Below are 23,574 nucleotides of genomic sequence, written 5' to 3'. Positions count from 1 at the left end.
AAAGGGTTTGATTTAGTCCGAGATCACAGCTGCTCAGGTTTGGTGCTCCACTCCTTTAATGTAGGGCCATTAATCATGTTGTGTTTTTGTGGAGAATTGAGAGCTCCACCGCCACACTGCAGGCTACTGTTACTGCTGCCACCATGGTTCTGCCCTGTTCTGCTCAGCCAATCTGAAAGCCAAGAGACAGGGAGGGCTTGGTGTAGAGGGGGCAGCAACATGGGATGGATTGAGTGCAATGTTCCAGGAAAACACAAAGCTCAAGATCAAGCGTTAGTGTCCTTCAGATGAGCTTGTAACCTGGACCACATCAAAACCATCCTATCCCCCAAGGTACCAATCCGGCCTTCACATCCACCCCCACGGTTGAAAAAACACCCCCAACAGAGCTCACTTCCAAGTGTGAAGGAAGAGAACCTGAAAGCCGATTGCGTTTTAATAAAGTTTATTATCGGGTGGGAGCTAATCCTCACGGTAATCTCCCACAGTCCAAAGGAAAGCTGGATTACTCACTTGCTATAATCCCAATGAAATTGTTAGGATTTAGCTAGAGCAACAGACCAGATGGCAACAGGCTTTTTCCTTTAACCTACAGCCACCCCCACAACCACCACTCCTTACCCAGCCACCTTATGAAAAACAAAACATCTGAATGTTATTCATGTTATTCATTTGAACTCATGCAAAACATCAAGTGGTAAAATGTAGAGAGACAGAGAAAGCATAATCTGACATCTCAGGTACTTTGTATATTGATGGTAAATGTACACTTGGTTTCCATTCATCTATAGTTGTAGAACAGCAGAAAAGCAGTTAGAATATACACTAACAGTACCACTTGCTCCAGGAGAACTACCAAAGTCAACAAGTGACCAATCGTGACAACAATGCACAATTTTAGCAAAAATAATTTTATTGATTGAGATAAGCAAAGCAAAACACAGTATCTCGAGTTGATTGAGACCAGTAAGTTTATTGTAATGGACACCAGCCAAAACCCAAATCCTGCTTATTTTGTACCATTAACTAGTGCTACTCCAAAACATTTCATTAACTGTCTAAACTCTATTGTGCAAAGCTAATTTGTATATGTAAGATGTCCTAGCCAATCAGACAATAGCATAGCATGGTCAGTCACAACATAGACCACTGTGGAACAGAATGTGTGAACCATAGAATTAGAGCTAATTCTAAATCTATAGTGTGAACTCTGAGCACTACAATTCTGACCACATACTATCTGAACAGGGCTTATATATCTGTTATCATATGGCATCTTTGTTTATTTGGAAACATCCGCTTGCTTAATGCTAAAATTAATATGGATAAATCATCGGTCAGGCACTGTTTATCCAAATGTCATTCAAGGCACATTTCTCATTGTAAAATCACATTTTCAAATAGAAGGTTGATTTCATTCTAAGAATATAAAATGGTTCTCTAGTTGTTAGAGTACACAGCTTACTGGACTCTTTGGAAGGGCTGGCAGTAACAGTATGAGCTGTGTCTTTTATATTGAATTACTGACTAACTTTATCCATGAAACTATATAGTGATTCCTTTTCACATAAATGAATTTATAATATGGCAATATACACTGCCTAAAAATTACAATAAATATCAAAAACAACCCTTTTGTTGTATTCACTCAAATATAATCAAAATCCCATTAATTTCCTAGAGTTTTAAATAATCCTTCACAAGTGGTCAAAAAAGGCACACAAAAAAAGCATACGTCGTCATAAATTATTATCCCGGGAAGCAAGCACCACAAAGCAATCCATTGATGCGGAACACTACGGATCCTTCACTTGGAGGGTTTAAGAACTGACCACAGCATCACTGTCACATGCATGGGTAAATCTACAGTAGCACAGCAAGGCAGAGTTGACTCAGGGCAGAGCTACCTTGGCCCGGCGCAGCCGCAGGCGGTTCTTGAAGAAGAGATACATGGCCAGCAGACACATGGAGGACAGGAAGTAGAGGAGCACACACAGGCTGATATCCAGTCTGGAGAAGCCCACGCTCAGGAAGGACATCCAGCGCCTCTTGTTAGGATGAGCATACATCTCCAGAGCCCCCTCCTCCTCTGACCCAGTATACTGGCCCGTCAGGATCCTCTTCCACAGAGTGTTGCGCTGCCCCAACAAGTCCTCCGGCTCTACGGGCTGCAGCCCCAGCCCCAGCCCTGGCCCATTTTCCAGACTGGCTCCAGGCTGCGGCTCTTCCTTCCTCTGCAGGGTCCTGCGTTTGACGCGGGAGGACCCTGCGGCTGCAGCGCGGAGGGCCTTAGCCTTGTAGTGCTGGTTGACGAAGGAGTCCAGGTCCACAATCTCCTCCTGGGGGGGCCTGAGCTTCAACCCCACAATGCTGGGCCTGCGCTGGGCCTGGCGGGACACGTCTGCCTCAGGCTTTACCCAGGGGGGGGGTTCAGAGGTTTTACCTCCCTGCGCCTCTCCTCTTGCCCTCTGCTCTACCTCCTCTTCTGCTGCTGGCTCTTCTTGAGCCCCTTCCTCCTCATCCTCTTCTTCCTCCTCCTCCTCCTCCTCCTGGCCTGGAGGTGGTTCAGCCAAGGCCTCACTGGCCCTCCTCTCTGCTCCTCTCTTAGCCTCCTGGTCCTTCTCCTGCTGCCTGGCGACCAAGCTCTCCTTCTGCCTGCTGATGAGCTGGGCCTCCTCCTCCAGGTAGTCAGAAAGGAGGTGTTCAGAGGAGAAGTGGGAGCGGAGAAAGGTGAGCAGCTCTTCCTGGTTCCAGGTGTGTTCTCCACTCTTCTTAACCCCATGGCAGCTGGGACACAGCTCTGGGGACGGCCACTGGATCTTAGGGAAGTGGGGATCCTCACTCAGAGCACCTGGTCAGAAGGAATATGACAATTTGGATGGTCATCTGAGATAATATAAATGATACAGATAACCCAGTCATGTTGAGAGGGCAAACTGTTTTGGTGGAAATGTATTAGGTAAAACATAGAAGGACATAATGATGACATACTGCATTGCCCACAATAAAACCAAACTGATACCAATAAATATTTTTGTATGCAGAATCTATGTTGCTGCTTGAATACATTAGATCCATTCCCCCCACATGGCTCATAATAAGCAGTAAGTGCAGTGTGTGTGTGGTGTCTAGGTGTGTGAGTATGTGACAGTGTGACAGGGTCTAACAATGATCAATGGGCTTCTGGGACGTCCCGGAGGAGAGATAATAGATGTGGTCCAAGCAGACAGCTCCCCCTCCTCCCCAACCTCTCCCAGACCCCCAAACCCTTACCTCCACACCCTTTTGAAGACAGCCCAATCTCCAAATTGAATATGAAAGCAGCACCTCCAGAGGGGAGCTCTCCTTTTAACGAATTACAATTGTTTTGCTTTACATGTTTTCTTTAGCCCCCCAAATGGAGGCATCTGCTAATAAATTGCTTGGCGTCACCATGCAGGAGGAAAGTCAAAGCTGCAGCAGTTCTGTCACTTTACAGCAGTTCTGTCACTTTACAGCAGTTCTGTCACTTTACAGCAGCTCTGTCACTTTACATCTCCAGTCTCTCTGCCAGATTAATCTCAGTCATATGCATGTGTGCATGTACTCTGCATACAGCACTTTACATAAGAGATACATCAATTTTACCGTGTCCTGCTGGGATTGGGGCCTTTTATAAATTTTACCAGCGTGACAGCTTTCATATCCCGTCCCCTTATGACAACATGCCTCTGATGTCTCTATTCTCATCACCTTGCCTTTCATTTTCAGAGGTGACTAACAGTAGTACCGATACTGATATTGTAACAAAGGCTTGTCAGGAAATGTCATTCATAGCACCGCATAAATATTCATAGAGTATAAATAAATATGTTTAAACTAGATTCTTCGGCACTAATTGTGAATGAAGAGATCTACACTACAGGACAAAGGAGTAGTGACAGTATAGACGGACTGGTAGATTAGCATAGTGATGCTCTGAAGCATACATTTACATTTTAGTCATTTAACACACACTCTTATCCAGAGCAACTTACAGGACTTACTTACAAGTCCCTTGATTTTTCACCTAGTCGGCTCCGGGATTCAAACCAGTAACCTTTCGGTTACCGGCCCAATGCCCTTAACCGCTAGGCTACCTGCCACCCTATAGTACAGTATGAGCTGCTCCAGTCTCCAGCAGCACTACTATGAGATCCTCCACAGCATCTCCCGTCCCCTCCTCACTGAGCCCTGGCAGGCCCGTGGCTCTGCCGTCTGTAGACATGAGTCTCTATCTCACCCTGTTGGCAAGAGGACAGGTCTGCTGTTGCGCCGGGCTTGGCTCGGGGACCCTTTGTGCCAGCTAAATTAATTGTGTTGCTGCTTTACAAATTGGGCCTACTTCATGCATGGCTGCCTCTGAAAGGACAGTGGAGGGAGCTGCTAAAGAGCCCCACTTTAGGGAGGAGGAAGAGAGGGAGGAGGGCAGGAGGAGAGGATGTTCCCCCTGGGGAAGACTGGGATGAGAAGCAGAGGCGTGAGGGGTCTGTGAGGGGGTGGGCCGACAGAGGATATACTGCTACGCATTGCTACCAATACTCCTGCCCCCTCCTCCCCCACCCACAGCCCAGCCCACCCCACCCCCTGAGGTCCTGGCCCCCAAACCATGAACCACCCTGGTGAGGGATTACAAAACAGAGGGCGGCGTGATGCCGGTGACATGGCGTGTGCCACCTGCTGTCACAAGCATCTTGGGAATTGAGGCGGGGCCTCTGGGCTCCTCCTGGGTTGGTGGTCCCTGTTCTGGGAGATTGTTGCCATATCAGTTGTCAAGCGGAGGATATGACTCTCTGGGGAGGGACAGACCGTCAGTCCTAATAGGGAGGAGTGTCTGGGGACCAGGGACAGGCCCAGAAGGGGACACACCCTGTTATTCAGGACACAGGCTGTCCAGGAGATTGAGGATGGGGGAGCCACCACCACCATAGAGAAAAGAGAACAATGTGATTTAACAAAGTGAGTTGATAATGACAGGTTTGTGCCTAATAAACTCAAATGATGGCCCTAACAGAGGGAAGCCAACGCAGCAGCCATATAGCCCTCATTAAAATGACACAGACGTCAAAACGTTAAGTACCACAGACGGGCTTGACCATCTTCACAAAATATGACTGGATAAAACATTTATGACATTAAAACACTGCCAAAGGATAGAAACAAATAATTGCCAAAATGGAATAAACAAGGCTGCAGTCTTTAGCACACAGATTGAGTATTTACTGCTGACCTGTAGTGAGCTATAGACAGGCTGGGGCAGGGAATCGCAGTCTCCTGGAAGGAGGGCTAATATCTGAGAGGAGGAAGAGATGGGAGAGAAGCGAGGAGGGACAGCTGGTGTCTACCCAGAGGATCCCCGGGCGTATTATAGGGATTTAGGGGCGAGGAGCAGGGTTGGGACACTTGGGGGAGGAAATCCACCCAAAAAGTAAGGAGTGGTCCTTATGAGACCTGTGTAAAGGAGTGAGAGGCTGAAAGATATCCTCTAGCGGGGAAAGTGGGAGAGGGAGAAGTAGTGGCCTGTGAGGGCCACATTTATCTTCTGTATGGACAATGGTGACCGCTGTAGGAGACATTTCTATTTTCTTCTAAATATTTCATATTCTCTATAGTAATATTATATTCATATTCTATACTGATATACAGTGGGGGAAAAAAGTATTTAGTCAGCCACCAATTGTGCAAGTTCTCCCACTTAAAAATATGAGAGAGGCCTGTAATTTTCATCATAGGTACACGTCAACTACGACAGACAAAATGAGAAAATAAAATCCAGAAAATCACATTGTAGGATTTTTAATGAATTTATTTGCAAATTATGGTGGAAAATAAGTATTTGGTCAATAACAAAAGTTTCTCAATACTTTGTTATATCCCCTTTGTTGGCAATGACACAGGTCAAACGTTTTCTGTAAGTCTTCACAAGGTTTTCACATACTGTTGCTGGTATTTTGGCCCATTCCTCCATGCAGATCTCCTCTAGAGCAGTGATGTTTTGGGGCTGTCGCTGGGCAACACAGACTTTCAACTCCCTCCAAAGATTTTCTATGGGGTTGAGATCTGGAGACTGGCTAGGCCACTCCAGGACCTTGAAATGCTTCTTACGAAGCCACTCCTTCGTTGCCCGGGCGGTGTGTTTGGGATCATTGTCATGCTGAAAGACCCAGCCACGTTTCATCTTCAATGCCCTTGCTGATGGAAGGAGGTTTTCACTCAAAATCTCACGATACATGGCCCCATTCATTCTTTCCTTTACACGGATCAGTCGTCCTGGTCCCTTTTGCAGAAAAACAGCCCCAAAGCATGATGTTTCCACCCCCCATGCTTCACAGTAGGTATGGTGTTCTTTGGATGCAACTCAGCATTCTTTGTCCTCCAAACACGACGAGTTGAGTTTTTACCAAAAAAGTTATATTTTGGTTTCATCTGACCATATGACATTCTCCCAATCCTCTTCTGGATCATCCAAATGCACTCTAGCAAACTTCAGACGGGCCTGGACATGTACTGGCTTAAGCAGGGGGACACGTCTCGCACTGCAGGATTTGAGTCCCTGGCGGGCGTAGTGTGTTACTGATGGTAGGCTTTGTTACTTTGGTCCCAGCTCTCTGCAGGTCATTCACTAGGTCCCCCCGTGTGGTTCTGAGATTTTTGCTCACCGTTCTTGTGATCATTTTGACCCCACGGGGTGAGATCTTGCGTGGAGCCCCAGATCGAGGGAGATTATCAGTGGTCTTGTATGTCTTCCATTTCCTAATAATTGCTCCCACAGTTGATTTCTTCAAACCAAGCTGCTTACCTATTGCATATTCAGGTCTTCCCAGCCTGGTGCAGGTCTACAATTTTGTTTCTGGTGTCCTTTGACAGCTCTTTGGTCTTGGCCATAGTGGAGTTTGGAGTGTGACTGTTTGAGGTTGTGGACAGGTGTCTTTTATACTGATAACAAGTTCAAACAGGTGCCATTAATACAGGTAACGAGTGGAGGACAGAGGAGCCTCTTAAAGAAGAAGTTACAGGTCTGTGAGAGCCAGAAATCTTGCTTGTTTGTAGGTGACCAAATACTTATTTTCCACCATAATTTGCAAATAAATTCATTAAAAATCCTACAATGTGATTTTCTGGAATTTTTTTCCTCAATTTGTCTGTCATAGTTGACGTGTACCTATGATGAAAATTACAGGCCTCTCTCATCTTTTTAAGTGGGAGAACTTGCACAATTGGTGGCTGACTAAATACTTTTTTCCCCCACTGTAATTAGCATATTATGATTTATGTGTTGGAGGTTCAGTCTTATAGACAGCCGATCAATCATCCTCTATGGAAGTAACAGTAACATTTGTCATGTGTCCTTACCTGCCAGTCTGTTGTTGACGTGGTTATGGCGGGACCATAGCCACAGCATGGCGGTGGACAGTTTCCCCACAAGGGACATGCTCTCCTTGGCCATGTTCTCAAAGTGGGTGGCACATGCCTGACAGCCAAAGAAACTGTGGATGTAGGACCTCATCGCCTGTAGCACCTCCTGGGGGTCTGGGAGAAGAACGCACAGGAGGAGGAAGTCCTCAACAAGATTAAACATACTTGTTATGCACTTCAGCGTGATGTGTACTATTGAAAAGTAGTCTAATATTGTACATTCGAAAATGTGTTTTTATATACATTTAGGATAGGCTATGGCCATATGGGCTTCGCACACTAAAAAAAGATGCAACTGCCCCTTAAATTCTGTTGCCAATTGTTAAAGGTTTAGGCTTAAAGGTAAAAAAAAATAATTGACAATGGAGTGAGGGCTTTTCCAGTTTTAAACCTTTAGTTGTTAATAACAGGGCAATAAGGGCATGCAAACTGAGTTTCCTGGGCATTCTTACGGTGCTGTGATGTGTACGTAACATGAATAACAGTATTTAGTCAATGTGCTGTGAGAACAATCAGGTCTGCAGATGTCAATGTCAGTAACAGCACCGTACCAGTGCAGATATTTTTGCTGCAGGTTTTATTGTGTTTAATGCCCTGCTACAGTAAAGCCTTATTTTTCTCGCAGATGAGCCGTGGTGGAGGGGTGGAGATCTAATCCAGAGGTCCATCCGCAGGGTGCCAGATGGACACCCCTGGTCCCCTGGTGGCCCATCTGCAGGTTGTGAACCCCCCTCCCCATCCCATAAGCCCTGGGATTAACCCCTCCAGTAGAGGAGTGCTGGTCAGCTGCCTCTTTTATTAACCACTAATCTAAAGAAATCCCTTTTTACCCACCCACAATTAGTTTCAGCTGGTGGTGTGTCAAGAAAACAAAACTAATAACAAAACCCCAAAAATAACACTGCTTTGTATAGGCTACTAATGGAATTTAACAGTGAACGTACTTGTGTTTGAGTGCATGTGTCTAAATGTTGTGCAAGTGTGTGCGGTCACATCAGCTGAATGCAAAACATTCCACTAAACATTCCAGGCTAATTTGTTTACAAAGCCCAACAAAGCGCTTGTCCCCAGTCGGTCCTCCCCCTCCCTGCTGCCATCCCCTGGCTGCTCTATATCCCTGTATTGAAAGCAGCAGCCCCTGTGTTAATGCTGCACACTCTTCTGACTGGCTCAATGCACTACAAGGATTTGTCCCCAGAGAGCCATAGGAGTTCTAACAGACTGCAAACACTTCTGTCATGGTTCATCGCCTGGGCACGCTCACTCCTCCAAGACTGGATGGCTGCTGACTTCTGGCCAATTTCCTACCAGACGATGGGCTCTACAGGCCACAGAAACAGGCTAACATGGCAGGAGGGCTTGTTTTAGAATCTTACAACACTTTCTCACTTATTACCATTGTCCCAGGAATATTCCTATTGAATTAACCAAAGTTTAGTGATAGTGTTATCATAAAGACGTAGACAGCTGTTGTTTATTGAGTTTTTTCTACCTTTGCCAGAAGCTTCATTGGCCTGTACCGTGAGGACATGGAAAAGGGTCCACATGCCACAGGGGTACCTTCTGAAGTGGGGCTTGGAGCCCTGGCAGCCCACCCACCTCACCCCATCAGGCAGAGCAGCATCGGGGACCTGATCACACACATTATTGACACTTAAACACTGGTCAAGATATGGCCACATTGATCACTCTCCTCACAGAGCAGGTTACATGGAAAACAGCTTCATCTGAGGATTCTTAATAGAGGTTGGTTTACATTAATGTAAACAACAACATTAGCATGTACATAGAGGAAAATACATCTACAAGCTACTTTACTGCAACATTTCATGTTAAGTGGTAGAGCATTCTGTGCCATACTATTCTCATTGAATATCATGTCAATTCCAGGTAATGGAAATGCCTCAACATAGTGGAGAGAGTGCATTCAGGTCAGAAGGAGGAAACACTGGTGAAACATGGTTTGATCCAACAGCATATTTCTTCTGAATGTAGTTGTTTCCTCCCTGTCACTGGCCAGAATGGCAGAGTCTATGATTGACAGAATTACTCCGAAGTCAATAGTAAAGATTTGGTGTGTGTATACTGTTCGACAGCAGTCCATTTCCTTAGGGGAGCTGGTTCATACCTCCTCATTGATTCATTGATTCGGCTGCTAAAAGCTAATGATGCCACTAAGTGACTGGTCCAATTTGTAAACCTATAGGCATGCAAGCTTTCATCCAAAGACAACTTCACATACATTTTCCAGTTATACACATGCTGGCACAAGGCTGTGAGCAAAGATTCATATTGAGATATATCTGAATATACAGCATTACATAAACCTACTTCCTTGTGTGCAGTATGCCTGTAATATTTCAGTAATTATTTATAAACTCTGGCTCAATATGGTGGGTGGTTCTGCCTCAGGCTTGTCTGATTGGCTCGTGGCTTTGGGTTGACCCCTCACCTCTGCTGTGTTGTCCAGGGCGTCCCTCAGAGAGCTGTAAGAGAGCTCTGTGTCGTTCTGATCCTTCAGCCACGTGTCCACTGACGTCAGCAGGTTCCTCACCACAGGTCGACCAGGGAAGTACTGCCCAAGACAACATTACAGTTAAACATCATCATTAACTCTCTTCACATTTTATACAATAGACTCTTTAACAGCATCTTTTTAACTGTATGGTAATAGGTTATCACTAGGAGTTTGAAATCCATCCTTTTTGCCATCTGTCTGAGGGTAGAAGTTTAACCTAAAACTGCTTTTGCAGTTCTTAACGTGTAATAAGTCACTGGAGGATTTTTCAGTATTCTCTCTCATACTGTTTGTTTCTGTTCTCTAACCTCTGTAGTTGTCAAGACAACATGGCGTGTGTCGGAATGACACTACAACCAACAGTGGGCCACTATGGAAGGCAGGGAGGAAATCCCAGTGCCTTGTGTTTCAGACGGTGGTGACAGAAGAGCTGTCAGCTGAATGGAGGTGTAAAGTCACTTCCTATCCTTAAAGAACTCCTAAAACGGCCACCCTGGAGGACACACTATTATACTGTAAAGACTAGATCCTACAGGTCGGCCTGGATTTCACCCTAATGGCTGAGAGACAACCAAATAAACAGTAGGCTGTCATGGCAATCTCCTCCCATTCAAAACAGAGGTAAGATGTCTCAGTCACGAAGGACCATTTAAGTTCATTAGCATTTTCTGGCATTGAGTCATGAAAAAGTGACTACTTATGAGGAGAATGTAGATAACAATGAAATTACATGCACATGCACACATGCCCACACCCGCATAAGCACACAAGGAAAGAAACAGTCAGTGTAGTAACATCCAGCAGTGTGAATATGGTGGACCTGAAAGTGGGCCAGAGCTGACCTTTTGCTTCCTTGGGCGGCACAGGGGCACAAACCCATCAGTGAGACACAGAGGCAGGGGCCCGGCCCAGCACGGCTGGGGTGCCAGCATCCCAGAAGTGCACCTTTTTTTATTTGTGCTGCGGAGTCTTTTCAATTTGCCCTGGCCATCTGTTCAGCAGAGTTTGGGTGCCTGTCACAGGCTTCTATTCATAACTCTCTAACTGGATCTCCATTACACCAAGCCCACTTAAAAAGGCTCCTGGAGATTTACTTAACCCCTGCACCCCACACAGGCTTTGATTTGCTCCCTTAATCTTAGACATTCAGCCAAAAATATGGTGTTTGGGTATTCACAGATACCCAATCATGTACTACAGGTAGGGTTTTAACAAGATACAAAAGAGGTCCCTGGCTGCTGCTGCTGAGGAGGACAATTGGTTTAGCGACCAGCCGGCCCAGATGCCCAGGTCTGGGGACTACTGGGCATTAACCAGGCCGAAAAGCTCATTAACACACATTTGAATCAAAGAGGGATGAAATTGGGGACGGAGATACTAATGGGCTTTGCTCACTAGAGCCAAACGTTTAGCATGTTCTGCTTTCCACTTGTGTGTCTATTTCCCAAATCATAAGCAAAGGCAAACATATTTTGCTTGGAAATCAATAGTACATTGTCTGAAGTATTGGCAGAGGTCACTGATGGGCAAAAGTTTCATGAACATATCAACTGTGATGAACCAATGCTACAGCATACTGTATCCCCATTATGAAGGATCTCTCTAAGTGACCTCTTCTCTGTTAGTGTACCTCCAACCACTATCAGAGCCCCCACCTTAACCACTCTGCCCCCTCTCCCCAGCCTCTCGGAGGACCATGACAATCCACTTCACCACAGCAATATGTCATCTTAAATCCGATTAGTATCAGCACTTGAGAAACCGCAGTCTCCTCAGAGACGTTCAAAAGAGAATGCATCTGTCGGCCTGGCCCGGGGAAGCCCTTTTTAATCCTGCCTCATTCGACCTCAGGGACCAATATACATGCCACTGAGTAAAATCTGCCTAACTGCTCCCACTGTGGAAGCAGGCAGCAGCCGAGTGGACCTATCTGTCATGCCCACAGCCCAGCCAAAGCCTGACAAACAAACAACCTTTGTTCTACTGTGGAGTCCAGAGGTTGGTGGGCTACCTATACAGTATCACTGATGTCAAGCAGCTGCCACAGCCACATTCCACCACCATGCACCTCCGCTAACTGCTAACCTTAGCATGGGCACACTGAGGCACGCGCCACGGGAGAGAGATGGAGGACAGCTGGATTTGGGCTCAAGTTCCCCTAATTCCCTGGCCCTCCCGCCATCGCTGCTGGAGGCTTCTTTCAAGAAAGCAGGGTAGAAACGGTAATCCTAAAACCTCTTTGTAATGCGCTCATGCTTCCCAGATCCACTTTTTAAAATCCTCATATACATATAAGGATTCATAAATCCGGATTCTGGTTGACAAGACAGTAAATCTAGTAATATTATGGCGTAGGAAAATATAACTTGTTTACGTCCTGTCTGGAACGGAGATGCACTGTGATGTGGGTGCAGCACTGCACAGCACACCACAGATTCATCAGTGTGACACCAGCTGTAGGTTCTGTACACAGTAACTCATTCTCAGGATGATCCAATTACAGTCTGGAAGTTAAGGATCTTAGTTTGTTGTGACATACCATCGTCTTGGGCCTAATCAAAAGAATCCCTGGCACACTTCTGGGTAGGCTAAGCGCTGGGAAGGGAGGAGATGGGAGGGGAGGAGAGGAGGGGACCCAGTCCTAGGAAATCACGGTATGTCTGCATACAAAAAAAGAGGGGGGTATGGGCACGCTTCTATTCACCAGGGAAGCAAATTAAGTATTTCAATGATACCCAAGAGAGCCTTTTGTGTCCTGTCAAGTCAATGGCCTCCAATTTTGGGCTTGACATTGAGGGTGTCATTCCTACTGTGATACTGTGCCCAAATAATTGTGAATGTCTTCTTCTGAAAATAAATATGTAACATTGTCATTATTACATAGTTATACCATTATGAATATTGTATATATTTCTAAGTACTAAGAGAGCAATTGTTAATTATTATGACGCATTATAGGGACCATATTTCAGCTATATTTTTCAAAGCGAAGTTACATTTTAGAACAAACTGTCCAGCTAAATCATGCAGAAAAAGGTGCGTTTCCAAACTGATATCCTACAACTCCAAAGCACTGTCTCACTCTCCCTCTAGTGGTGTGTCACCCTAACTACACAGCCCTTTCCTCAGGGTGTTCGATATGAACAGAGGATGAATGTACTGTATGTGAGGTTAGTGTTCAGTATGGGTAGGGTTTGTCTCAGGGGGTGAGTAGACCTGCCCAATCACCTTGGCCAGTACTGAGATGTAACGCTGTAGAGCGCTCAGAGCCTCTCCTTTGATGATAGGGTGAGCTGCCAGCTCCACGCGCAGAGAGTAATGCAGAGTAGACTCCAGGTCTGCCATATACACACGAGACCTAACACACAGAATTCACATTTTTTGTCATGGAATCACTGGGGTTACATTGTTAAGGCTTATAACCCCCCCAACTTTTTTGGGTTACACTATTACTGCTTTGTCGAGCTAAAATGGTTTACCTGTTGAACGGTCTCCATTGGTCCTCTGTTGTGTTTTTCACAAGGTCAGAGGTCACTGGTGGTGGCTTTCCAGCCCGCAGTACCCCAGGAAGCCTCTGCAGGGCGTAGGTGTAGAAGGTCCGGGCCTCATTTTGTCTGGAAGACAAGCAGACAGTTTCACAGTAGGACTGATGAATTTCCATTGAACTGGCAGCCATCCACAGGAGGATTTTAACCATGGAAACAGGTGAAAAATCCTTCCCACTAGAATACAAACACAGACCTCACAGTATATTCTAGCTACAGTGGAAGAATAAGCTTTTTTAGCTTCTCTGTCTAGGAATAGGATACAAGTGGTTGCCTCTGCCAGGGCCTGCCCTCATCAGACCACAGTAGAGTGTGGAACTGGAGCCACAGGTGGGCCCCTGGTCCCCTCACTAAGCCCTCATGGCCTCCTCTCTCCTCTGCTGAACAGATGGTGCTGAGATACCATAGCTGATCATTTCCCTCTCCACTAACCCTGGCAATGGAACAAAAACACTGCTACCCCTCCCACTGTCCCCACCAGCCAGCCAAACCCACCCTCCCTCCCAGGAGCACATGAGAGCAGGAGGAGGATGCTGCTCCAGGCCTGAGCTCGCCCGGCCCACCCCAGAGCACAGAGTGGGTTCCCCAGAGCACAGAGGCACGCGTTGAAGAGAGGAGGGGCTGCGTTCACCTGGGAGAGGCACACGCATGACGGATGTGCAACTGCATTTCCCCACCCCTCCTGGATCAATTCAGCTGTGATGGGCGACCATCTGTCGCGAAGGCGAGGCTGGGGTGGCTTGGCAGGTGAACCGCAGGAAATGAACGCCATTGTTTTCATGCAAGAAATGAAAAACCCCTCTTTATGCTCGGGAAGAGGAGGGGGGAATAAATAAATGAGCAATAAATAATTTCTTTTTTGCATTTGTCAACTAAAAAGACTTCTCTTGCATGCCAAGTTACTGAAATAAGCAAAACAACGCGAAAGAAACAGCAGATTAATTAATGGGGTGAGCAATCATCATACAAAGTACTATGATATTGAATAATGACTTGTATTTTAATTCCATGATCCCATTAAGAGGCCAGATGTTAAAAGGCATCCTATCATAGCTGTGGATAACACAACGAAATAAAGCCTTTCACAACAAGATTGTTGCTTATTGAACCATGAAAATTGAAGAAGAAAAACTCTTGATGAGTAGATACATTAGGATCCAGACTGAGGATAGCTAAAGTGATCTGCAGTTCTGTCACATATTGTGATGGTATTAGAGCAGCCACTCACACATGGAGCCTGGTGACGTTCCCACTAGGATAGTACAGGTAGCAGGATGGGAAGTCAGTCACACCCAGTTTAGCCACCAGGGCGTCCTCAGTGCTCAGGACCCTCCGCACGGCTATGTTCTCATACTGCAGTAGGTCCAGAGTCACCTGTTGACGAAGACAAACCAACACAGTAATGACCCACTGTCTGTCTGTTGTTTAAAACTGGTTGTACTAAACATGCAAGTACACTGTTGACATAGTGACACACTCTTGTTGACACAGTCAACATATTGTTTGCATACTATAGAGTACCACAGCATGAGTCATAATACCCATAAAACCTAGCGGTCAAACAGGGAAATGGTTCCAATTGTTTTTCCACCATTCATTTTTCCCATAGGGGATTTTAGAAAAATAAGGGCTGTGTTTTGTGTAGGCTTACCCTGGCGTGACGTTTTGATAACCGTGTAAATCTCTCTAGGACAAGGTGACTTATCAATATATTTTCCTGTATTTACCCCACAAAAATAAAATGCTAATTAGCTGCTAATGTGGCTACCATAAAGAACTAGACATGCCGAATCGAGGCAAAGGTAAGAATCTCTATATTAACTATTTAATGTTAGCTAAATGTAGTAATGAACAAATTGGCTACATTTCTTTAAAATTGACAATTCTGTGAACTGTCTTGTGCAAGTTTTAAATTGACACAATACCAGTTAGCAAAGGTGTCAGCTAGAGATGACGTGCAGGAGCTTGCAATGAGCATGCACTACAAGCAATTCACTACACGCGTAATAACACCTGCTAAACACGTGTATGTGACCAATAAAATTTGATTTGGAAAGATTTGCAGTTTTGCATGATGTTTCTTTAGCATTTTCGAATCTGAGAGTAAATTGAGCCGAATATATTGATAAAAAAGTCACCTTGTACAAGAGAGATTTATCAAAACGTCACACCAGGGTAAGCCTAAACGAAACACAGGGTAACGCTTAACTTGACACCCAGTGTCATAACATGTCATGCAACAGTCATAAACATGTCATAACAGCTGACATAACATGGTCATAACACTGTCATGACCCATATATTTACACCTGTTGAGATATATATTGCGTTATTTTATGGCTGGTTATGACACCTACATATGTGTCAAAAACAACATTTAATCAAATTCAAGAAGTTTCCTTTCGTTTGAAAGTTTCTTACATCCTTTACAGTCATGTTTTTTTCATCATATTTTTTATAATTTGTAGAAAATACACTTTGACACTATCATGAAGCATTATGACCACCATATAAGCCAGATAGGGCTATCATGCCCTTATATCAGTCATCAGTCAAAAAGAGGGTGTCTTGTCCTGCTCCTGAAATCTGCTCCTGTATTCATCCCAGTCATCAGCAACAGAGCATTGGGATAGGTGCATGTCTGACATCAATGTGTGCACAATTACAATGATAACATGGTCAATAAATGTAATTTTAAAATGATATAACATAAACATACTGTTGACACGTTTGCTATGGTGTAATGGAATGTTTTGCCTTGTGTGGTAGGTTTTGTGGGTTTTTACACTTATGTAGGCATCATAACCAGCCATAAAATAACTACCATGGTAGGTTTTGTGAGCTTTGACATTCTTATGTAGGTGTCATAACCAGCCATAAAATAATGCAATATATGTCACAACAGGTCTAAATGTATGTCTTGACAGTGTTATGATCACATTTTAACAGGTTATGACAAGTTATGTCAGCTGTTACGACACATTATGACCATGTCATAATGTGTTATGACGCTGGGTGTCAAGTAAAGTGTTACCAAACACTGCCCTTATTTTAAGTGTTTCTAAAATCCCCTATGGGAAAAATGAATGGTGGAAAAACGATTGGAACCATTTTCCTGTTTGACCGCTAAGCTTTATGGGTATTATGACACCTCCACTGTGGAGCTCTATACATAGTAAACATGTTCATGAAAAACATTTTCTAGTTGATCACCCCAGGATGTTTTCTCCTCCATTTCCCTCTGAGGAGCATGTAGCTTGATAATTAATTCTTACCTCTCTGCCCACATATGAGTTAGAGGTCTCAAAGATCAAGGCCAGGTGTTCCACACTGTTAGTCTCAAACAAGTTGTCAATCTCTGCTTTGCTGTGGAGAGAAGAGAATAATACATTCTACAGAGTGACCACAACATTTCCATAAACACTGACGTTTGAAACGTCAAGTACTTTTCTATTAAGACTATAAAGTGAACAGCAGCACAACCTGAGCATTGACATGTAACACAAATTGCACATGGGATAGGGCCTTAAAGGGATACTTCTCCCAAATTACAAAATGACATGTTGGTTTCCTTACCCTGTAAGCAGTCTATGGACAAGGTATGACAGCAATCTATGCTTTGGTTTTGTTTACCTGGCCATTGTTTCAAACGCTACATTTTTAGCATTTATGGCACAGATCCAATGCAAGTCAGCAAGTCATTAGCATCTTTGCACTTCATGTCCAAATCATCTATAAGTAACTTAATTGAGTTACACAATCAACTTGTACATACTTTAGGATGATTTGGATATGAAGTGCAAAAATGCTAATATAGGTACCATTGACTTTGGCATTGGATTTGTGCCATAAATGCTCAAAAGTAAGCATTTGAAACAGTGGCCAGGTAAACAAAACCAAAGCATGGACTGCTGTGATACCTTGTCCATAGACTGCTTACAGGGTAAGGAAACTAATATGTCGTCATTTTGTAATTTGGGTGAACTATCCCTATAAGTTGTTTTCTTTAAAAAGAGGAAGAGGACCTCATTATCTAACACTTTCATTCAGAAAAGAGGAAGCAATGTGATCTCTTGACTTTTGTTTATTCTACTTCTTATTTTATCAACCATTATCTTGTAAAGTCACTGAGATAAATCATGTGAAAAGTAAAACTGAAGTTGCACTTATGATGGTTTGGAGCAGTCTGTGGCACAACCCAACATACACCCTCATTTAAAGAAAGGGTGGTATTGTCACATTATAAATGGAAGACACGATGGCCTAGGCTCTAGAGCAGGGGTCTCCAACCTTTTCTAGCATGAGAGCTACTTTTTAAAAGGTATACATTTTCTAGCTTTCAAATAGGCACATTCTTCTCTTCTCCTCTCCCCTGCAACTCTTCCCCAGATCCTTAGTGTACAAGAGAAAGCAGTGCACTATGTATTCTGTCAATATACCTGGTAAAATAATTCTAAGGGGAGCTCTATAAAATGTTTGATATTTTTTCCCCCATATTCTGTTCTCTATTTTCCTGGTTTTCTATTTTGGGGGGTTTTCACTTTAAAAAATACAATTGTTCATAGAGAAACAACACAATTGGATGTTCTGAGTCAATGTCAATGCTTAAATCCCATCAGAAGACAATATGTTTTGGTCTGGAAGAACACTAACATTTAGATGTTTGAGTGTAATTCCCCTCCAGTGTGCCGTCTAATGTACTGGTCTAGGATGGTTCTGTACTGCTGCTGCTCACTTCATGGCAAAGTTAGCAAATAACAAATACACACAAATGATATACTTCCTCATAATATACACTACCGTTCAAAAGTTTGGGGTCACTTAGAAATGTCCTTGTTTTCCATGAAAACATACATGAAATGAGTTTGAATAGGAAATATAGCAAAATCCATAGGAAATGTAGTCATTGACAAGGTTAGAAATAATGATTTTTAATTGAAATAATAATTTTGTCCTTCAAACTTTGCTTTCGTCAAAGAATCCTCCATTTGCAGCATTTACAGCCTTGCAGGCCTTTGGCATTCTAGTTGTCAATTTGTTGAGGTAATCTGAAGAGATTTCATCCTATGCTTCCTGAAGCACCTCCTACAAGTTGGATTGGCTTGATGGGCACTTCTTACGTACCATACGGTCAAGCTGCTCCCACAACAGCTCAATAGGGTTGAGATCCGTTGACTGTGCTGGCCACTCCATTATAGACAGAATACCAGCTGACTGCTTCTTCCCTAAATAGTTATTGCATAGTTTGGAGCTGTGCTTTGGGTCATTGTCCTGTTGTAGGAGAAAATTGGCTCCAATCAAGCGCAGTCCACAGGGTATGGCATGGCGTTGCAAAATGGAGTGATAACCTTCCTTCTTCAAGATCCCTTTTACCCTGTACAAATCTCGCACTTTACCACCACCAAAGCACCCCCAGACCATCACATTGCCTCCACCATGCTTGACAGATGGCATCAAGCACTCCTCCAGCATCTTTTCATTTGGTCTGCGTCTCACAAATGTTCTTCTTTGTGATCCGAACACCTCAAACTTAGATTTGTCTGTCCATAACACTTTTTTCCAATCTTCCTCTGTCCAGTGTCTGTATTATTTTGCCCATCTTAATCTTTTCTTTTTATTGGCCAGTCTGAGATATGGCTTTTTCTTTGCAACTCTGCCTAGAAGGTCAGCATCCCGGAGTCGCCTCTTCACTGTTGACGTTGAGACTGGTGTTTTAATGAAGCTGCCAGTTGAGGACCTGTGAGGCGTCTGTTTCTCAAACTAGACACTAATGTATTTGTCATCTTGCTCAGTTGTGCACCGGGGCCTCCCACTCCTCTTTCTATTCTGGTTAGAGCCAGTTTGCGCTGTTCTGTGAAGGGAGTAGTACACAGCGTTGTACGAGATCTTCAGTTTCTTGGTAATTTCTCGCATGGAATAGCCTTCATTTCTCAGAACAAGAATAGACTGACGAGTTTCAGAAGAAAGTTATTTGTTTCTGGCCATTTTGAGCCTGTAATCGAACCCACAATTGCTGATGCTCCAGATACTCAACTAGTCTCAAGAAGGCCAGTTTTATTGCTTCATTAAATCAGCACAACAGTTTTCAGCTGTGCTAACATAATTGCAAAAGGGTTTTCTAATGATCAATTAGCCGTTTAAAATAATAAACTTGAATTAGCAAACACAACTTGCCATTGGAACACAGGACTGATGGTTTCTGATAAATGGGCCTCTGTACGCCTATGTAGATATTCCCCAAAAACCAGCCGTTTCCAGCTACAATAGCCATTTACAACATGAACAATGTCTACACTGTATTTCTGATCAATTTGATGTTATTTTAATGGTCAAAAAATTTGCTTTTCTTTTGAAAACAAGGACATTTCTAAGTGACCCCCAACGTTTGAACGGTAGTGTACTTCTGCCAGGTAAGACTACTTTGCAGTTAACATTTACTTGGGAAAGTTTTGGGAAAAGTATCTCTGTCAACCCACAAGACAGTTATCGCATCAACTGGCTACTAGTGATGGGCATTCCGAGTCTTTTCTGTGAGCTGGATCATTTGGCTCCGTTCACCTAAAAGAGCCGTTAATTTGGCTCAAACGGCTCTTCTTTCAGTAATGCTTAGAAATTGACCTAAAACATGAAAAAAAATGTGTTTTCCACCAATGACAGATCGTGAAATGTGAGTTCAAATAAATGATAACATGAACAAATTATTAGATGGCCTGCAAATATTATTTTTTAAACAAAATTTAACACACTGAAAAAATTAGCGTGGGCCAGAATGAGGCTCTCTCCTCACTATATTGCTCCTGCACTGAGGAATTACCATCTTCAGAGAACGTTTTTATAATGTATCTGCAGATAATCGATGTCCGGAGCACAAAAAGCAATAGCAAAAGTATGCAAATCAGGAAGCAAAATGATCAGCTCTTTCACAGATGCAATTTGGTTCCAGACATTCACCAAAAAGAGCAGTTCAAAAAGAGCCGTTCGTTCGTTAACGTTCCATCACTACTGGCAGTTGTTTTGCAGGCCATCTAATCATTTGTTCAGGTAAACATTTATTTGAACTCACATTTCACAATAGGTACCGGTGCTTGACTTGGGCAGGAGCTCACCGGAGCAGAGTACCAGCACCTCAAATGTTCTACTGCTTGAGCTCCTGTTCCTCTTATAGAATATTAGCTAAAAAGTATTGTGGAGCTCCTGCACCTGAATATAAACAGTACCGGCACCCAAAATGAGTACCGGCAACAATTTCAATCCAAGTCAAGCACTGACTACACATGAAGTGATAGACAAACGCCCACACCACACAGACCGAAAGGGGCAATATTGCTGGAAACGTATTGGCAGATATTGTGTTAGGTTTGGCTTTTTAAGCCAGTAGTGTCTAAACAGGGGTGGGAAAATATCAATTTTGCATTGGTTAGGTAGTAGCTGGGAGGTTATGGTGTCTGATACTTGTGAGATTTGTTTATGAAAGTTTGCAATGGAACACGTGAAAATTGCATGTACTTTCAGAATTGTTTGGCGCGCTACTCATAGGTTGTCTGCTAGCTACTTGGATCTCGCCATCGAGCTGTTGGAGACCCCTGCCCTAGAGGTACTGTCTGTTGTGTGAGCTCCAGGGTGTTCAGAAGAGGCTGCCTCACCTAGCTGTCTCCAGAGGGGGGCAGGCAGGTGGCCAGGGCTCCTCATGGGTCTCCATCTTCTCAATGATCTTATGGCGTAAACCCCTCACATCACGAGGAACTTCTGGGAGGATTCAGGCACACAGGATTAATAAGAGGACATGTATACTTTTTTTTTCTTCAAAACTTCTCATACTAACCATTCATATGATCACCATCTGCCCCAGGAATTATCAGAACATTTGCATTACCTCTGAAACCTTGTCCCTTGGAGTCAGGTTTGGAGTAAGCGTGGAAGAACTGTCAGAGGGAGAGAGAGAGAGAGAGGATCAGATGGCAGGTGGCCACATGTTGACCACTGGGAGGAACTGGGGACACCCCTCCCCCCACAACCCCTTCATGCTTTAAATCAACTGCAGATGTTTCAGTTCCCTCATTCATTCAGACAAATGATCCCTTTCATTTGACTTTCACCGGATGACAGAAAGGGAGAAAAATAACAGATTTATTGCTGACTAATCTAAAGTGAGTGCATTGCTGACTGAAATGTAACGACTGAAATGTAACACTTAGGGGTTATGAGTTTATATATAGCAACGTTTCAGAGTCAAAAAAGCTGATAATGACTCACGATCACAGTGAGATACGGTACATTTTTAAACATTGGATACATGTTCCGGTGAGGTAAGACACTGAAAATCCACAAGGCTTGTGGAATATTACAGTTGAAGTACCTTCAGCGTTGGGTACGCCTTGACGCCAAAACGGGAACAAATCGGCCCATTCTCTTCATTAGCACAGTCTATGGCTGCTACATCCACAGCAGGTTTCCACTCTGGGGAGACAGATAATTAGTGTCAAAGTCAATGCACCAAATAAGGGTTATATGCAGGAATTCAAAAGTCAAAACAGCTTTTGACCATTGTACCAAATATTCCTCTTATTATTACTGCTCCCAAGCATATAAAATGATTCTGTATGATCAGCTTGAAAGCAGGCCAGAGGCTGGTGGGCCATGCGCTCTCGAGATCTGAGGCCTTAAAACCTTTCTGTGTTTGGGCCTGCTGCCAATAGGAAACTATGTCAATTTCAAACTAATTGTGTGGAATTATTTTCCTGTTATAGTTAACTGGATCCTGCTTATAGACTGAGGTCTGAAATGCCAAATAGTATTCTCATTTGAGATTCCAAAGGATGGTGTTTGAACAAGAGTTGCGATCAGACATGGACAGAATATGAACTCCTAAATCACATCATATGCTCCAATAATCAAATGTAGAGGCTGCTTTCTGGAAGGGGGGCTGAGAAACTGTCTGTCCTGTACTGTGGGAAACAACAAGGTGTGTTCTCATATCACCAGTCAGAATCACACAGCTTTTTTACATGTTAAAGTGGAATACAGGAAAATAAATGTAAACAATTATTAATAATTATTTTATTTAAAAAGTTTATAATTCATTTTAAAAAGTCTACATAACCATTTTTAACTGGTTACTACACACTGCCTCAATGTGCACTGAAGTTTGATGATGGGCATACATCAAAAACACATGTATAGGCCTTCTCTGCAAAATGAAGACACATTTATGGATTCACATTGCAACATATAAAAAACAATTACCCATGCACTTATGCACACCACGACCAGTCAATTATGACTGGTTTACTAACAACCCGTTGAATTTACATTGAACATTTTTATTACGTGAAAATGCACACCAACCTTTAATATCTCTTGCGAGACGTTTCCATTCGGGAGAAAATGCAATACAATGCCCGCACCAAGAGGCGTAAAACTCAACCACCAGTGCCGCCGTACAATTGACCAAAACGCTGTCCACATTATCCGGGGTTAAGATGACTATCTGATCAGAAGCAGTGTACAAGCCAGCTTCGGTGGTAAAAGGAAAAAGTAAACACACAAATATGAAGATCGTAGATATGAATGACGCTGTCAAATTTGCTTGTATTTTCCCTGTAAACCGAGACGTGGCACGGCAGCAGCGCCGCGCCATCTTCGAGTGTTTTCTTTCTGACAGCCAGCAGCTCAGCAAGGCAACCACTGTATAAGAAAGTGATAAACTTTTTTCACTTTGTCACTCGTCCAACTCCCTCCCCCATCCCCTCACCGCCCGCAGAAGCAGGGCTAAATCAGTCATTTGGCTAAATTCATAACGTAAGACAGAGACATTCCATTGGCTATAGTTGTTCTTAAACCTCAATGATGGAAAGCAATTTAGTTTGATCAGCAGCAGGATTGTGCAGCGACTTTTGCCAACAGACAGTAGATATACATTGTAACATCCCCAATAATTGTGGTGTCCAAAGTCTATCCATTGGCCTATATTTCATACAATGTATTCATTTGTAACCTCCCAAAGAACCACATCATGTTCAGCTGATTCAGCCTGGCCTGCTAGATTTGTTTTCTGTCAAGAATCAACCTCTTGTTAAA

The 23,574-nt window shown here is 43.7% G+C and overlaps 1 protein-coding gene across 4 annotated transcripts; it reads right to left on the bottom strand.

Annotated features, from left to right (window-relative positions):
- Positions 1–890: 890 nt before the first annotated feature.
- On the bottom strand, positions 891–23,557 carry LOC121540236 (sulfhydryl oxidase 1). 4 transcript variants are annotated; one of them, XM_041848943.2, is made up of 12 exons: positions 22,843–23,557; positions 21,854–21,954; positions 21,320–21,419; positions 21,141–21,240; positions 16,773–16,863; positions 14,726–14,871; positions 13,432–13,566; positions 13,181–13,310; positions 9,887–10,009; positions 8,927–9,065; positions 7,372–7,548; positions 891–2,851 (listed from the first exon to the last, which is right to left on the bottom strand). In XM_041848943.2, the coding sequence occupies exons 1-12, from the start codon at positions 23,132–23,134 to the stop codon at positions 1,893–1,895; spliced, it is 2,493 nt and encodes an 830-aa protein (XP_041704877.1). In that variant the 5' UTR covers positions 23,135–23,557; the 3' UTR covers positions 891–1,892. The 4 variants fall into 4 exon arrangements, with proteins under 4 accessions (XP_041704877.1, XP_041704876.1, XP_041704879.1 ...); XM_041848942.2 differs by having other exon boundaries at positions 21,141–21,243; positions 22,843–23,556; XM_041848945.2 differs by having other exon boundaries at positions 21,371–21,419; positions 22,843–23,550.
- Positions 23,558–23,574: the final 17 nt, after the last annotated feature.

The sequence above is a fragment of the Coregonus clupeaformis genome, chromosome 26 (genome assembly GCF_020615455.1).
Source record: "Coregonus clupeaformis isolate EN_2021a chromosome 26, ASM2061545v1, whole genome shotgun sequence".
Lineage (NCBI taxonomy): Eukaryota > Metazoa > Chordata > Actinopteri > Salmoniformes > Salmonidae > Coregonus > Coregonus clupeaformis.
This window is presented reverse-complemented; position numbering and strand designations above follow the sequence as displayed.

What these genes read in the sequence shown, in the direction of transcription:
- LOC121540236 (XM_041848942.2), bottom strand. Translation starts at nt 23,134, where the DNA reads ATGGCGCGGCGCTGCTGCCGTGCCACGTCTCGGTTTACAGGGAAAATA. An exon ending in ACTCATATGTGGGCAGAGAG is followed by an intron (nt 14,872 to 16,772) that starts GTAAGAATTAAT and finishes CTTCGTCAACAG; the next exon opens with GTGACTCTGGACCTACTGCA. An exon ending in CGTCAACAACAGACTGGCAG is followed by an intron (nt 2,852 to 7,371) that starts GTAAGGACACAT and finishes CCTTCTGACCAG; the next exon opens with GTGCTCTGAGTGAGGATCCC.